At 37.1% G+C, this 14,668-nt stretch overlaps 1 protein-coding gene across 1 annotated transcript in view; it reads right to left on the reverse strand.

Moving 5' to 3' along the window:
• utp20 (UTP20 small subunit processome component) overlaps positions 1 to 14,016 on the reverse strand; it is a 31,670-nt gene extending 17,654 nt beyond the window's left edge. Inside the window, exons 1-24 of the mRNA XM_053508350.1 lie at positions 13,855 to 14,016; positions 13,036 to 13,116; positions 12,841 to 12,907; positions 12,591 to 12,723; positions 11,688 to 11,876; positions 11,469 to 11,550; positions 11,254 to 11,391; positions 10,272 to 10,427; positions 9,973 to 10,119; positions 9,722 to 9,856; positions 9,508 to 9,585; positions 8,539 to 8,717; positions 8,206 to 8,340; positions 8,030 to 8,118; positions 6,689 to 6,794; positions 6,448 to 6,598; positions 6,270 to 6,332; positions 5,541 to 5,699; positions 5,385 to 5,461; positions 5,199 to 5,278; positions 2,139 to 2,406; positions 1,822 to 2,019; positions 587 to 677; positions 423 to 508 (exon numbers count right to left, since the gene is read on the reverse strand). Of these exons, the coding sequence (XP_053364325.1) occupies positions 423 to 508; positions 587 to 677; positions 1,822 to 2,019; positions 2,139 to 2,406; positions 5,199 to 5,278; positions 5,385 to 5,461; positions 5,541 to 5,699; positions 6,270 to 6,332; positions 6,448 to 6,598; positions 6,689 to 6,794; positions 8,030 to 8,118; positions 8,206 to 8,340; positions 8,539 to 8,717; positions 9,508 to 9,585; positions 9,722 to 9,856; positions 9,973 to 10,119; positions 10,272 to 10,427; positions 11,254 to 11,391; positions 11,469 to 11,550; positions 11,688 to 11,876; positions 12,591 to 12,723; positions 12,841 to 12,907; positions 13,036 to 13,116; positions 13,855 to 13,905 (2,939 nt within the window). The 5' untranslated portion in view covers positions 13,906 to 14,016. The remainder of the gene's footprint in view (positions 1 to 422; positions 509 to 586; positions 678 to 1,821; positions 2,020 to 2,138; positions 2,407 to 5,198; positions 5,279 to 5,384; positions 5,462 to 5,540; positions 5,700 to 6,269; positions 6,333 to 6,447; positions 6,599 to 6,688; positions 6,795 to 8,029; positions 8,119 to 8,205; positions 8,341 to 8,538; positions 8,718 to 9,507; positions 9,586 to 9,721; positions 9,857 to 9,972; positions 10,120 to 10,271; positions 10,428 to 11,253; positions 11,392 to 11,468; positions 11,551 to 11,687; positions 11,877 to 12,590; positions 12,724 to 12,840; positions 12,908 to 13,035; positions 13,117 to 13,854) is intronic.
• Positions 14,017 to 14,668: the final 652 nt, after the last annotated feature.

A 14,668-nucleotide genomic window follows, 5' to 3' on the forward strand; every position in this document is an offset into this window, starting at 1 on the left:
AAAAAAAAAGGAAGTAAACACTGAATTCACATTACTTTGGCACTGCTAAAAGCCTGCAATGTAGCTCAGTGAAGGTCATTGCTCAAAACTGATAACAAGAGTATGGGATGTTTCTGAGGACATGAAATGTATCCTATAATTCAGCAAAAGTGACTAACAGTAAGGCTTTTAACAATTGTCAAACTCTTGGAGCAATGTGTGCATTCCACCTTCTCACTGAGGACAGAAACATGAAACTTACTTACAGATATCATCAGCATCCGCTCTGAATATAAAGGGCTTTTTTCATACACATGACTACAGTATCTATTACAAATCTATCACAGTATGTATTACAGAGTTCATTACTGTCATTAGTGCATCAGCAGCAATTTAAAAACATGATGAAAGACAGCATGAGTCGGCTGACGAACTGAACCTACTTGTAAGGAAGAATGTTTGGGTCTTTGTAGGTCATCAAACAGTCCAGTGCTGCCCTCTGAATTTGCTGGTCCTTATGGCACAGGAGCTAAACACAAAAATTGTTTATGTTTTCTTGTTTACGCAATAAAAAAACTATTTGTTATTTGATGTGAAAAAAGCTTACCTGAGCATACAGCTCCCGTACTTCAGGCTCCAAGTATAAAGCTTTGGGATTAGTAAACTTGGAAAAGACTTTAAGATGAGCAATGAGTTGCCTAAAAAGGAGATACATTTATTTATATTGAAACAGCAATGTATACCAGTTACGTTGCTCTATGTCCTGTGAAAGATTTATTATAAAATCATTACATACATATTAGTATGTTAGATGTCAGCCTTTAAATCAAATCAGAATGTTTGGAAACACAACTCTAAGATATTTACAAGGTGATTCTTGAGCCCTTGTTTCTTCACATTTTGCTTTCAACAGACTTTAGACGTTTTTGGCACGTTTTTAGTTATCATTTCAGGCATTAAAAAAACCCATCTAACTTAAGGCATAAACCAGTGAGAAACAGGTGCAGATGATGACAGAGTATCAGGCTGGTGATAAGTCTAGTATACTGGTGATGCTGAATGATGAGTGGTTGAAACAGACAAGAGGGGAAAGGAGGTTGCTGCTAGAGTTGTTACATAAACAACCAATATTTAAATGGTATCTTTGGGCACTTTGCAGCCTGTGACAGTAAAAAGTTCACATTTCTGTACCATCCTTCTACCTCCTGTCATGTTTTACTTATGTAATGTTTCTAGTTAGGGATGCACCGAAATGAAAATTCTGGGCCGAAAACGAAACCGAAATTTTTGGATGCACTTGGCCGAAAACCGATACCGAAACCGAAAATGGCTTCATTAAAAAACATGTTTAAAATATTTTCTTTTTGTTTGTATTAAAAAAATGTTGCATATTGCAACTTTGCTGTCCTCATCTGAAACTTTGAAGTGCTTCCAAACCGCCGACATACTCCGTGTTTGATGCGTAATGACAGCGCGAACGAGACGGGAGGATGGGAGAGGCGTGGCGACAATTTCGGCTTTTATTTTCGGCGCTTTCTAACGTTTCGGCCAAAACCGATAATGCTATTTCGGCCGAAAATTTTCGGCGGCCGAAATTTCGGTGCATCCCTATTTCTAGTAACTGCAAAGTATTCTTTAAAAGCTTCATTTTATAAATTAAAAGTCCTATACTTTTCCTATTGCTTTAACAGGTTACCTCAGCTCTCAGAGCTCTCGCAAAGGGTGTGTGTGTGTGTGTATGTGTGTGTGTTAATTTTCCATCTGAAATAAGCCTCAGATAATGCATTTAATAGATAAATGATATAATACATATAATAAATGCATGAGTGTGATATTTCTTACTTGGCTGCAGCTCTCCTTGGCATTTTTCTTCCAGCTTGTTGGGACTCTTCCTCCACGTCTTCTTCTTCTTCCTCCTCTCCCTCTCTCATCCTCACATCCTCCTTTTCAGTCTCAACCATGAATTGTGTGGAAGAGTCGTTCCTCTTCGAAAGATTCTGAACTGGGGCCACTAGCAGGTCAGCTGGATGGAACTCATTTCTGTGTCAGTCATCAGGAAAACGATGAACGCTTTGCCGCACTTAGAAAATATTTTCTTTAATCCAGTACCCTCACTCAAACAAATGCATGGAAACACTCAAGCACACATATACACACACCTGAGGAAGCGCAGCAGCAGCGGGCTGAGTTCTCGGCTCCGTGGTTCCACCCTGTCAGGAAACTGGCTCATGGCCCTCCACAACAAACTACGAAAGTTAGTGAAATCGGTGCGATCATCGACACTGTCTGCTTGCTCCAACTGCTCAAGAAACAGGACACCAACATCCCCGCTGTTGATCACATCTGCCTCTGGACCCAGCCTTGACCCTGATCCTTCATCCTCATCACTGACTTCATCAACTTCCTCATCCTGCTGAAGTTCTCTCTCTGATACAAAAAAAAGAATGTTTATGACTTTTACTACCCAAAGTTACGGCGATTTTATAGCAGTGCTAGCAATAACTGCCAAAACAGCTAAAACAAGGCATCTGGCTTTCTCCTTCTTTTGGACCTTGATAAAAAACTAAATGCCATACTCCAGAGAAAAATCCCAAATATATTTTTTGATAAAATCGCATTCATTATTTGAAATAAATGAGTGATTAAACCAATATGATGTTTTAACCAAGAAGAAGTGAAAAAAGACGCATTAATGTCCACAATGTAAAGTCAGATGTTAAGATGTAACTAGATATAAAAGTTTGTTTAGACAAACTTTAAGTTGGCTTGAGAAAGCCGGAGATCGAAGTTTAAAAGTGTGAAAAGTTTAAAATAGTTTAAAAAGTTTAAAAAGTTAAAACAGTTTAAGTTTAAAAGGTTTAAAAGACAGATAGATAGATAGTGTCAGACAGATAGACAGTTACAGATATATAGATTGATAGATAGATAGATTCATGATTGAGTCTATAGATAGATAGAAATAGTCAGATTACAGATAGATAGATAGATAGATAGATAGATAGATAGATTAGTTATAAATAGTCAGATGATAGATAGATAGATAGATAGATAGATAGATAGATAGATAGATTAGTTAAAATAGTCAGATGATAGATAGATTAGAAAAGTTAGATAAGTTTGAATGAGTTAAAATGTGTTAGAAATAGTACATAGAAGGGAAGTCTATAGATAGATAGAAATAATCAGATTACAGATAGATAGATAGATAGATAGATAGATAGATAGATTGATGAGTTTGAATGAGTTTGAATGGGTTAGAAATAGTACATAGAAGAGAAGTTTGATTGAGACTAATTGGCATTAGCAAGTCGGTGGTGTGGGGGATGGGTCGTGCATGCGCACGCACACTCTTCTGTGACAGACACAGAGAACCGCAAACTGTAATAATTAAGCTCTCAAACAAACGCTTCCCAACCGAGAACCGTAGGTCCGATCGCAAAAATTCTTTCACCGTGAGTGGCAGGAACTTCCTGACTACGACATATTGAATCCTCATGCCCGTAGAGTGTATTATATTGACGTGGTGACAGTGTAAAGACACCCTCCGATTCACACCCTGTGAATATGGCAGTTGACAGTGGCACGCGTGGTGAAAAATCAAAATTTTCATCAAACCTAAACTGCTGTCGTGAAGCAACCGTGAAAGTTATCAAAACATGGACCCAATCCGTAAAAGTCCAAAGTCTTGTGACCCGTTTAAACTTTGAATGATGTTTCTACGACAAATTATGGCCGAACGGTAAGCTTTCAAAGTGACCCATGTTTTCACCCTTTTTCGGGCCATTTCCCATTTAAATGAATAGGGGAAAATGGGGTGGTTAATTGGGAATTTCGGGAAAACCGTGCGACGGATCCCTACCAAAAGTCATAGCACACCATTCCCGAAAAAGGCGCACGGTTTGCCCCTGCGGGGGCAATTAACCACCCACCCCTTAGAAGAGTCACGGCAACCCATTCCCGAATAGGGCGCACGGTTTGACACCTTACTCATGGGATTCGGTTAATGTTGGTCTCAATGTTAAGTCTGTGAGTGGTTAATTGCCCCCTGCGGGGGCAATTAACCACCCACCCCTTAGAAGAGTCACGGCAACCCATTCCCGAATAGGGCGCACGGTTTGACACCTCACTCATGGGGTTCGGGCAATGTTGGTCTCAATGTTAAGTCTGTCACCCCTTAAAAGAGTCACAGCACCCGATCCCCAAATAAGGCGCACGGTTTGACACCTCATTTGTTGGTTTACGATGAACGGTGCGGGACCAGTTATAATTCGTTAAAATCCCCATTATAAGTCAATGGGACTTGACTTGAAATTTACCCCTTAGTAAAGTCATAGAAGACTATTCCCGAATATTCTGCACGCTTTGACACCTCACTCATGGGTCTACGATAAATGGTGCGGGACTAGTTCATCACCAAAATCCCCATTATATGTCAATGGGGCAAATTGGGGACCTCTCTTGCCCCGGGGGTAAAACTTATACCCTTGTGCATGGTATCTTTTGACAAAGGCTGCAAACATCTTCAAATAGGGTTAATTTAACGCTTCTACAAAATTCCCTCTCTGCGCAACAAACCGTCAAAATTCGTCTCAATGTTAAGTCAATGGGATTTTTGGGGCGGTTAATTGCCCCTGCGGGGCAATTAGTAAGTCCGATCAGTTAGAAAAGATATAGCACACCCCGTGAGATCAGTCTGAAGGTCTGGGCCGAGTTTGGAGTTAGTGGAGTTAAAGCTCTAGGAGGAGAAGCGTTTGAAAATTTTAGTCTCGGAATAATAATAATAAGTTTAAGTCGGATATCAGTAAGTTGGCTTTCTCAAGCCAACTTAATTATGCAAAATCGATCTGACCAGAAAAACGGGACTGAACAAAGTACTTTTGCCTTCTTTTCAAAATTTGATTGGAACACTTGAAGTAAGCAGTTTAAAAGTGTATTATGTCATTAATGAATGAAATATTTAATTGTAATCAATGGCAAATTATATTGTAATAATAGGAACAACATGCCTTGGATGATGCTGTTAAAGAAAAATTATCAATTTCTGAGGAAATAAATTCCACTTTGCATTAGGCTCTATCTCACTACTCCAGAATGGATTATTCCTCTATAATGCAGGCAATCATGTGTTTTCCTTACTTATTCAAACACCAATGTATATAATCAAAATCAGCTTTTCAAGAATATTTAATTGCTCCTTTGATTTATTAAAAAAAACCTACCTGCAAGACCAGCGACCATCTCCAAATGTTCATAGTAAACAATCCAAAACTCCTTGTTGTCCATATCTCTGGCATGTGACCTAAAATAATAAAATGTTTAATTCAATATCCAAAAAAAAAATAATAATAATAATAATACAGCTAGAAAAAAAAGACAGTGCACTAAAGTTCTGAGGCTACACTTACGCAAGGAGGTCAATAACAGCGTCCCACAAAGGTCTGAAATTAACGAACAGCATTGCAATGAGGTACCTCAGTGGAACCTGCAAAAAAACAGACATCAGGGCTGGTAGACCCAAAGTGATCCTGACTTAGGTGTACAGAAGCAGATGTGTTGTGTACCTGGTGGAAAGGGCCTTTGGGGAGGCAGGGCTGCACCAGGTCATGGCGCAGTTTGCGCAAGTGCAGCAGCTTCTCTCTGTAATCCTGCACTGTAGCTGGTACCTGCTCGGCCTGCAGGCAGATGGCAAACACTGTCTGCGTGTTGGAGCTTTCCTCCCCCTGCAAACATTAGGAAAAAATTAAAGGTTTCACAAAATAATTTCTAGTTACACATAAGTGTGGTTATATTTAAAAACCAGATCTGAGGACACGACAGAACAACTCAGCATTTAGGGTCAGAAGGTACTGATTAGTTGTGTGCAAGAGCAGTCCTCGAGCCAGCTGTAATTCAAATCACAGGTATACAATAATGTACTGTATTCGTTTTAACTACGTTAGAAGTTTTGTATAGCAGAAATAACAAGCTCTCGCCACCATCAATGCGAGTTCGAATCCGGGTGATGCTATCCACACATTAATAGCACGGGACTTTACTCGCTCTTTGGGGCAGGATTCTGCCCACCTTTTCTGGTTTGTAGCTGGAAAAATCTAATAAATAAATAAATACTTATAGTACTAGACATAGTCTAAGCTGATCACCAGATTCAACAGAAAGGACCATCAATTATCAGCTTCTACACATATAAAATCATTTACAGAACTGAATGCTTATGGTAACCACAAAAAGACAAAGTTGGACATACAGTATATTTTACATAATGATCGTTTAAAAAAAAAATGATAAGCTACCTCCGCTGTTTTTGGAAGATCCGCCTCGAAGTGGGACATAATTCTCAATGTCAGAAGACGAATCTGAAGAGAAAAGAAAGAAAAAAATCAGACCTCTAAAAAAATGCAACTTAATTTAAAATTAATATCCAAGGTCAGAATGTTTGCAGAATTCAGCATCAATGAATAGCAATGCTACCTTTGAGATGTTGGAAGAAAAATTGGATTGCAACATCTGATATAGCTCCAGTAAGGAGTTGTGAGATAACTGTGCGGAGCAGCCGTTGAGGGACAGTCTGGTGTAGTACAGGTCAGCCAGTAGCAGTGCAGAAAGATCAGTGGGAAACTTCCTGTGCAAAATCATAGAAAATATTCTTACTACACTCTTAATTAACACACAAGCACCACAGCTTTAAACAATTTAAACAGAAACAACTTACTGTATGATGCAACGGACAAGCTCATCTGGGAGCAGAGACAAGACCAATGCTGTTTCCTTGAAGCTCAGCAATGTGGTTAGGGCCTGTCGTGCCACAAAAAGCCCTCCTAAAGAAATAAAATAAGATAATGGGGAAAACAAATGAGAAAAAAAAGCACTACATTGTCTTAGACAGAGCTGTTATCACAGGGACTGTTTGCAGTCTTTGTTTCATTCAATCAATACATAATGTACATATGGTGTATGGTAGAAAATCCCATCTAATTCTGTCAAACAGACTACAAAAAGTGAGCAAACTGCTTATTGTGTAGACATCACTTTTGACGCTCTAATCAGACTGCAAATTCATTTTGTATAACATTTCAGGTTATAATTTCAAATGACATGTTTTATTTTAATGTGCTTATTCTAACTGTATATTTGGTCATATACTCCAGGATTTCATTCAAACACAATTAGTTTTGATTATCATATACAATATGGTGGCCAGGTGAAAATAATTCCTCATGCTCCAAGAATCCTTCAAAAATGAATTGATGAAATAACCTTGTCATTCAGCACATTTAAATAATCAGCTGACTTAAGCAACCCCAAATCATAAAATTGCATCAATAGCCTTGCGTTGTGGGCAGTATGTAAGATGGGTGCATCGTTTTACAGTATGTTCACCCATCTCATCCTGACATGCTAATTGCTCTGGTATAGGGTCATTCTAAACTCACAACCACACAACTTTCTGCTATTACTGCAAAGGCTCTCTCTGTATCTTTTTTTTTTTGATTGATCCCACGAGCAAATGGTTTTCTTATAGCCACAAAGGTGTTTAATCTCAATTCTGAAAGTTCTTGACATATTTTCTGTGTGGAAATGCTTTTAATTTTTATTATAAGAGATAACAGTGTTCAACTGTTGATTTTTTTTTTTACCACACAACTTCATCAAGCATTTAAATGATCTAAGATCATGCTCATTTGTATCTACCTTTACATACACCACTATATTTACAGGTTTTAAAAATACACTAAACAGCTCAATACTAAGCAGATAAAAAACAATTTGAGAAAATGTCTGCAGGATAAAGGAGATGGTAAGTTTGGCGGGTAAGGGAACAACTGGAAGCACTAACATGAACTAATATTGAAAGCAACTATGAAGTCAACAGCAAAATATTTACACGCATAAACTCATTAATTAATACATTATTAATACATTAATTAATAAGTGAGATTGTTGGCTGTGATACAATAGAAATAAAACACTTTCCCTTGACAGCATTTACCAAAATCAAAATAAAAACACAAAGAAAAAGTGCTAGGAAGTAATATAGCTAGCAAGCACTAACCTTTCCCAAGTTTTTCACTGTGCACCTCATGTAACAGTCGATTCAATAGGGCAGTTAGAGGAGGAATCACGCTTGCTGCCTCCAGGGGTCTGCAAAACCATGTTCACATTAGCATAAAGACAGAAATCACAAGGATATACTGATGCAGGTGTTTGAGCAAGAAGTGAAGTTCTTGCCTGAGATGAGGAAGAAGCACCAGGGCGGCCCAAATTTGAGAGAGATCGGATAGTAGCTGTTCCTCTGGAACGGTTATGAGGGAGAGGATGAGCTGAGGAACCGATACCGCGTGTGCCTTGTCCACCCCGTATAATCTGCCGAAAACAAATAATTCAATTACAGACATAAACAGACTTACATGTGCACTGGGATGTTTTAATGTACAGGTGTCTGACTCTGCTAAAAAATTTTGTTGGGTTTCAGTCGGGACTGTGGTCCATCAGTTGACACCCTCTGCTATATAAATTTAAATGAGAAAATGAAACATTTTAATCAGATGTCTGTGACCTTACCCTCCAGACTGCCCAGTGAAGACCAGTGGGTATTTCTCAAATGCCATTGAGCCGTCAGTAGGAGGCTGGGCTTTACCCAGGATCAGCCTGACAAGCAACTCCAGAGTCAACAGTCTGCTCACAGAATCATCACTGGAGAACAGCTGCTCCACAAACTGCAGCATACTGGGCAGAAACAGCTAGAAAAACAACATGCGTATTCACCAGTAATGTCTAAATCCAGGCTGGTCCTAATATAACTGCATTGCTAAGCAGTTAACATTCTTATAAGAACTCGATGATATGTATCTCAGTGTCCATGGCAAAGTTAATCTTCATACACATGGCAAATGGCAAACACATAAGATTGTTATTCCCTTAAAATACAACTTATCCTGAGAAATTAGAGTTATAGCCAGTAGATCCGCAAGTATTAATTCATTTATTAATTAATAATAATGTACCACCTTCCCGGTCTGCTTCCAGCACATCTAATTTAACCAGTTTATTAACAGCTTTTTCTAAATTTAAGTGGTTGTGATAGAGCAGGGAAAACACTAACATGTGAACCTCCAGGAGTTGAGAACTACTGCATTACATGATGCTGTTTCTTAATCCCATATGATATTTCTTAACCCATATTATTTAAAAACAAGTATAGTGTCTACTTGTGTGTTTATGATGCAGTCAGTATAAAATCTTTTAAATAATTTTGGCTCCTATGATGGAAACATTCAGAAACACAGATATTCTTATAAATTCATTCAAGAAATTTTAAATAACTGCAACAATACTCATAAAATCTATTAGTTTTTTTCTTTTTTTTTTAAGTGATCCCATTTTTTTAATAAATCCAACTGCTTTGAATGGCTGCAAGTAGATATGCACTGTAAGCTCAATTGTTACTTCTAAGGCACTAAGAAGATTTACTAAGGCTCAATAAAAAAATAAAAAAAATGAAAAAAATATTGAATACTTTTACAAACTGACCTGCTCAAACTGCTCCATACTGAACATCTCTTTGGCGAATGACAAAATAAGATCTCGATCCATCCCACTAGTAAAGACCTACGACAACAATAAGTGGAAAATCATCAGCTCACTGAGACATGTATAAAACTAAATTCCCACCGCACACATTATGTTATGAGAATGCATATGTGTTTATGTGCACACATGTAAAGATACACGCAAACACACTGACCTTTTTCACCAGCTCCTGGATCATATTTGCTGGTAGGGACAGGTTCTCCGCAAGCAGAAACGATGAGATCACTTGAAGCAGTAAACTGCAGCAGGTGTAGGACAGCCCTCTAGTACTGACCAGCTGGAGAAGTAACTGCAAGAGCAAAAACCAAAGCCAACAATTTCACACAACAACTCTGCAAAGTTTGTGGATTAGTATAGAAATGGGATCACCAAGAACAGAACACAGAAATCTGTATATTTGTGTACCTCACAGACAGACTGTGGATTGGTGATCTTGGCTCCTTTTCTGTACTCTACCAGTGTGTGGTAAATAAACAAGACCCTTTCAATGTGCTGGCTGGTCTGTTTAGAATCCCCTGCCTCCAGCTTCAGGAGCAAGTATTTGATGCAAGCCTGGGAGAAGAAAAGAAAAAGGCAAAAATAAAGTAGCAAAAAAGGAAGTCCATCGCTTTTAAGATTTTGTGAATCACATTAAACAAACTATGCATGTAAATATAACCCACAGTTTTTTAATTATTTGAAATGAGCATAAAAACATTTTCTACCTGTAACGAATCCCAAAAAACCAAGAAGTTTTCCTTTGCAACATAATTGGCTGAAGATTCGGCCATGTGATCAAGGGCTTCTTTGATGGAATCCCACGGCAGAGCAATATCTCCTTCCCCAGAGGGACCAAGTTTCTGCAGAGCCACTGGCAAAGCCTAAGACATAAATAAACATTATACGACAAATAGTAAAGTCTAAATAATAATTCAGTTTCAATACAATATTACAATAAAAGATTTGATTTAAAATACTGGATTTATGCCTGGGCAAATCTGTAATACTGATGTAACACATAGCATCTAACTGCAATGTTCTGACGTTTTAGTCTGCTCATTTTTCTTGTTAAATCATGAGCCACCTCCACTTCTTTAAATCTAAACTAATTTAATGAATTTTAATTATGTAGGATAAATTAAAGTAAGTAAAACAAGTGATTTTCTTTGACAAGCTACAAAGGTGCTCGATGATACAACTTAAAAACTGGCTGTTTAACAACCTGAACATCAATCGCGTTTTCCCTCTCGTCTGTTTCAACCACTCATCGTTCAGCATCACCAGCCTGATCATCTGTCATCATCTGCACATGTTTCTTACTGGTTCGTGCCTCAAGTTAGATGTATTTTTATGCTTAAATGATTCATAGGTCATTGTAAGGTTTAACAAGCAAAATAACATTCATCTGAAACCGACCAGGTAATGGACTGAAAATGCAGACAATGAGAGTAGAAAATGTCATTCAGAAAGGCTGAAGAACTATTCCTCAAAACTATAATACAAGAATGTTGGTATTTGGTCTATAGGACTTTTGCATAGTACTGTATCTATTTGCATAACCATAGCTTAATCCATGCTTTCCACAATTTTTAAATAGCATAATCTAAATATTACAACGCATATCACACTGCAAAGCCATAATGCACAAACAGCATGTAAAAACAAAACATTAATAGTCAATCTTGCCTACTATATTTTTAGACTCACTTTATTGGTGCAAGAGTGGAACATATTGCAGACTCCTCTGCACATCTCAAAGATGAGCTGCCCGACTCCCTCAGCCTTCTGAGGATACTTCTCCAGATCCGCAAACATCAGTGTAAACAAGCTGTCAAAATCTGCAACCTGAGAAAAACAGAATTAGTATCGTGCTTTAGAACCACCACCAAGTAACAGTCTAATACCTCTTTGTAGCTGTGTACCTTTCTCATCAAAAAGGAAAAACTCTCCGCTGCAAAGTTACGGATGTGCTCTTTCTTGTGTGCCAGAAGCTTGCTGTAAAGACTTAGAACATAAACAAACCTAATGTTATCCCACTCACATAATCAAAAAGAAAGACAATCCCTATAACATACACTTGTTATAACTCTGTAACTACACTTATGTACTCTATAATTCCCCCTCATCCATCCTCTTCTCACCTGTATATCTTGTCCATATCCTTCACCATCAATCTCCATAAATACTTATAGAGATAGGAGAGGCAGGTAAAGGCCCACTCCAGCACCTCAGTATCCTGTGTCTCAAGCAATGAGGTAATGATGATGAAGAAGTCAGGAAAGTGAGGGTAAAAGTCTGTCTGGAGGTCACGAGCAAACTGGACAACAAGACTATAAAAATAGAGGGACAGGTTTGAATTTGTAATATCAAAATAAGTAGTCACTATATCTAACCCTAACCCTTTGCAATTTCATTTAATTCCAGTATTTATATAAAATTGTTTTCCACAAAAGTTTATTATGTATTTTCATGAAATTTGGAGGCCTTTAAAAGGTCCCACGTTTTACAACATATTAATATAATGGTTATAATTATTAATATTTACAAGTTAAAACAGGTGTCAGAGGTTCCCCAAAGTATCTGTTAATGATCTGGCTGAAATATGCCTTAGATAATGCATTTTTAAACTTCAAAAACCTATTTTACACTTTTCATCCATATGTGCCATTTTAGTGTTGATGTGAATAGATAGTTAAAAAAGTGGAGAAAACAATGAAAATAGAAGAAATACAGAGTTTTTTTCAAATTTCCTACATTTGTTTGTACACATACTAGAGACCTGTCTGAATATCTAAAAATTACTAAAAAGTACATTTTGCTTAATAGGTGCCCTTTAATCCTTTATTTTATACATAGATAAGTTGCAATATATCTGCAACATAGTTTTTTCTCCATACTGTGTCATGTTGACTTCCCCTAACCTTTTTAGAGATATTTTTTTGTGTATCCTTTCAGAGGGCACCCAAAAAAAAAAAGCCTGCAGTAAAACAAAGCAGCAGTCTGTGGTGCAATAACCCAATATTTATAGAAAAACTAAAGCTTACTCTAAGAGCGGTTGGAAGGCCAGGCTGTTCTTTACTGACAGATGAGTCTTCAGACTCTCCACTATGGCATTCTGGTGGAACACCAACATGTGATAGGACTGACTTTTGTGAAAAACCTCCCTTGAAAAGGCAGCTGCAAAACAAATTCACACAATTATTCAAAACAAACTAGTTAAACAAATACCTGTGAACCAGAGTCCAATCTGATACATTATATTACCTCAAATAAAAAAAAAAGGTTGACACTTACTAAAGTGATCTGTCAGGTTCAGGTCTCTCCATTTTATACATCCTTCAAAAAAGTAGGTGTCTACCTCCTAGCAAGAAGAAACATGATGAAAGAATATATACTGGGCTATAACAGGTTCTGATAAACACTCAGTTGAGCATTTCAACAGTGCTTAAAAGTTTAACTTTATGTGTGTTGTACTGCAATTAAACCCACCTCAGCGTAACTCCCTGTTCGATCGATCCGATGGATCACATCGATGTTCACATTTGCAAGTCTTTCCGAAAATGTGAGAAACTGAAACAGTGTCATTAAAACATGATTAAGAAAGAAAGAAAGAACAAACTTTATTATTGTCATTGCATAGTACAGATATTTAGCAACAAAATGCTGTTTAGCATTTACCAGAACTCCAAATAGTGATAATTACTGGCATTGTGCATCTTATATGGTAAAATATATATAGCATGGTTATGGAGAGGCATATATTTTTTATATGAAATAAATAAATATATATATATATATATATATATATACACACACACATATACACACGTGTATACCCCTCTGTGTGTATACATATAGATAAAATTGATGGTGATGGATTATTTGTACAATGTGTATAGAAATTAATTAATTGTATATGTTTATGTATATGTCCTGTGTGTGTGTGTATGTGAGTGTATTAAGAGATGCTATAAATATTTACAATCCTACAATTACATATAGAAGATTAAAAGGAATAAAAGTAAAGAGTAATACAGTACAGGTAAAGTGGTGTAATGGTATATTGATGTAGTCAGAGTTCAGCAGTGTGATGGTTTTGGGATGTTTTTTGTTTTTTTTCGAATGCAGCAGCTGTAAAGTAGTCTCCTACTTAATTAAAGTTAACAACATGTTAATAACCTGATAACATCTTTTTTGCACAGTTTGCACTTAACTACCTACTAACTCTTACACATGGGTCATCTCATTAAAGCTCCTGCTCTCACCTCATGTAGCTTTATACTAACTGCTGTTCTGAGATAAACTTACCCGGTAGGTGTTTTCTGATTTGTGAGACAGAGGTTTAGCCTTTAACTTCATTTTGTAGTTTTGTCCGGACAGCAGCTCGAGAGAAAAACAACACAGTGTTTTAAAAAAACATATTTTTCATGTTTAGTAAGAAAAATGTTGCTACACACGCTGTCTCAGGACGCCGCCATTTTGGAAGAAGTGGCGTTAGAAATATGTTTCAGAATAAAAGTCCTCGATTTACGAAACCGCACTGAAATCACTAAAGTCAATTTCATAATTATGGCTTACTGACTAGTAATTATGAGATCCTGATCTAACATTAGTGCAACCTTGTAAAAAAAGAAATAAATAAATGGTCACTGCGAATTTTAACCCACTCCTATCAATTTATAATAACTCTTCTATCACAATAGAAGATTCTTTTTCAATTGAGTTGTACAGGATATAGGTCACGTTACAGGTGGATCTAGTACTGAAATTATTTATCTTATATAACATTTTAATCTTTTTTTTAAATACATTACAAACATGGCATTTTAATAGGGTGTGTATACTTTTTATATCCACTGTAATCCACTTGATATCCACGCAAGTACGTACAATCAGAAACACTACAAAGAAAAACAGTGCATGGATACAAAAATGTAACAAAATAAATATTTGTTCATTACCGCAGTACAAAATGTTCGGCTGAACTAATAAAAAAGAAATTGCTTAACACGGTAAAACAGATCACTTTGCATCATGCCCTGAGCCAAGCCAGAGGATCTCATCCACCTCAGCTTTGATGTTCCCCCTGGCCAAGCAGTGGGGGAAAATAACACTTGCCAGA

Source organism: Clarias gariepinus, chromosome 12 (assembly GCF_024256425.1).
Source record: "Clarias gariepinus isolate MV-2021 ecotype Netherlands chromosome 12, CGAR_prim_01v2, whole genome shotgun sequence".
Classification (NCBI taxonomy): domain Eukaryota; kingdom Metazoa; phylum Chordata; class Actinopteri; order Siluriformes; family Clariidae; genus Clarias; species Clarias gariepinus.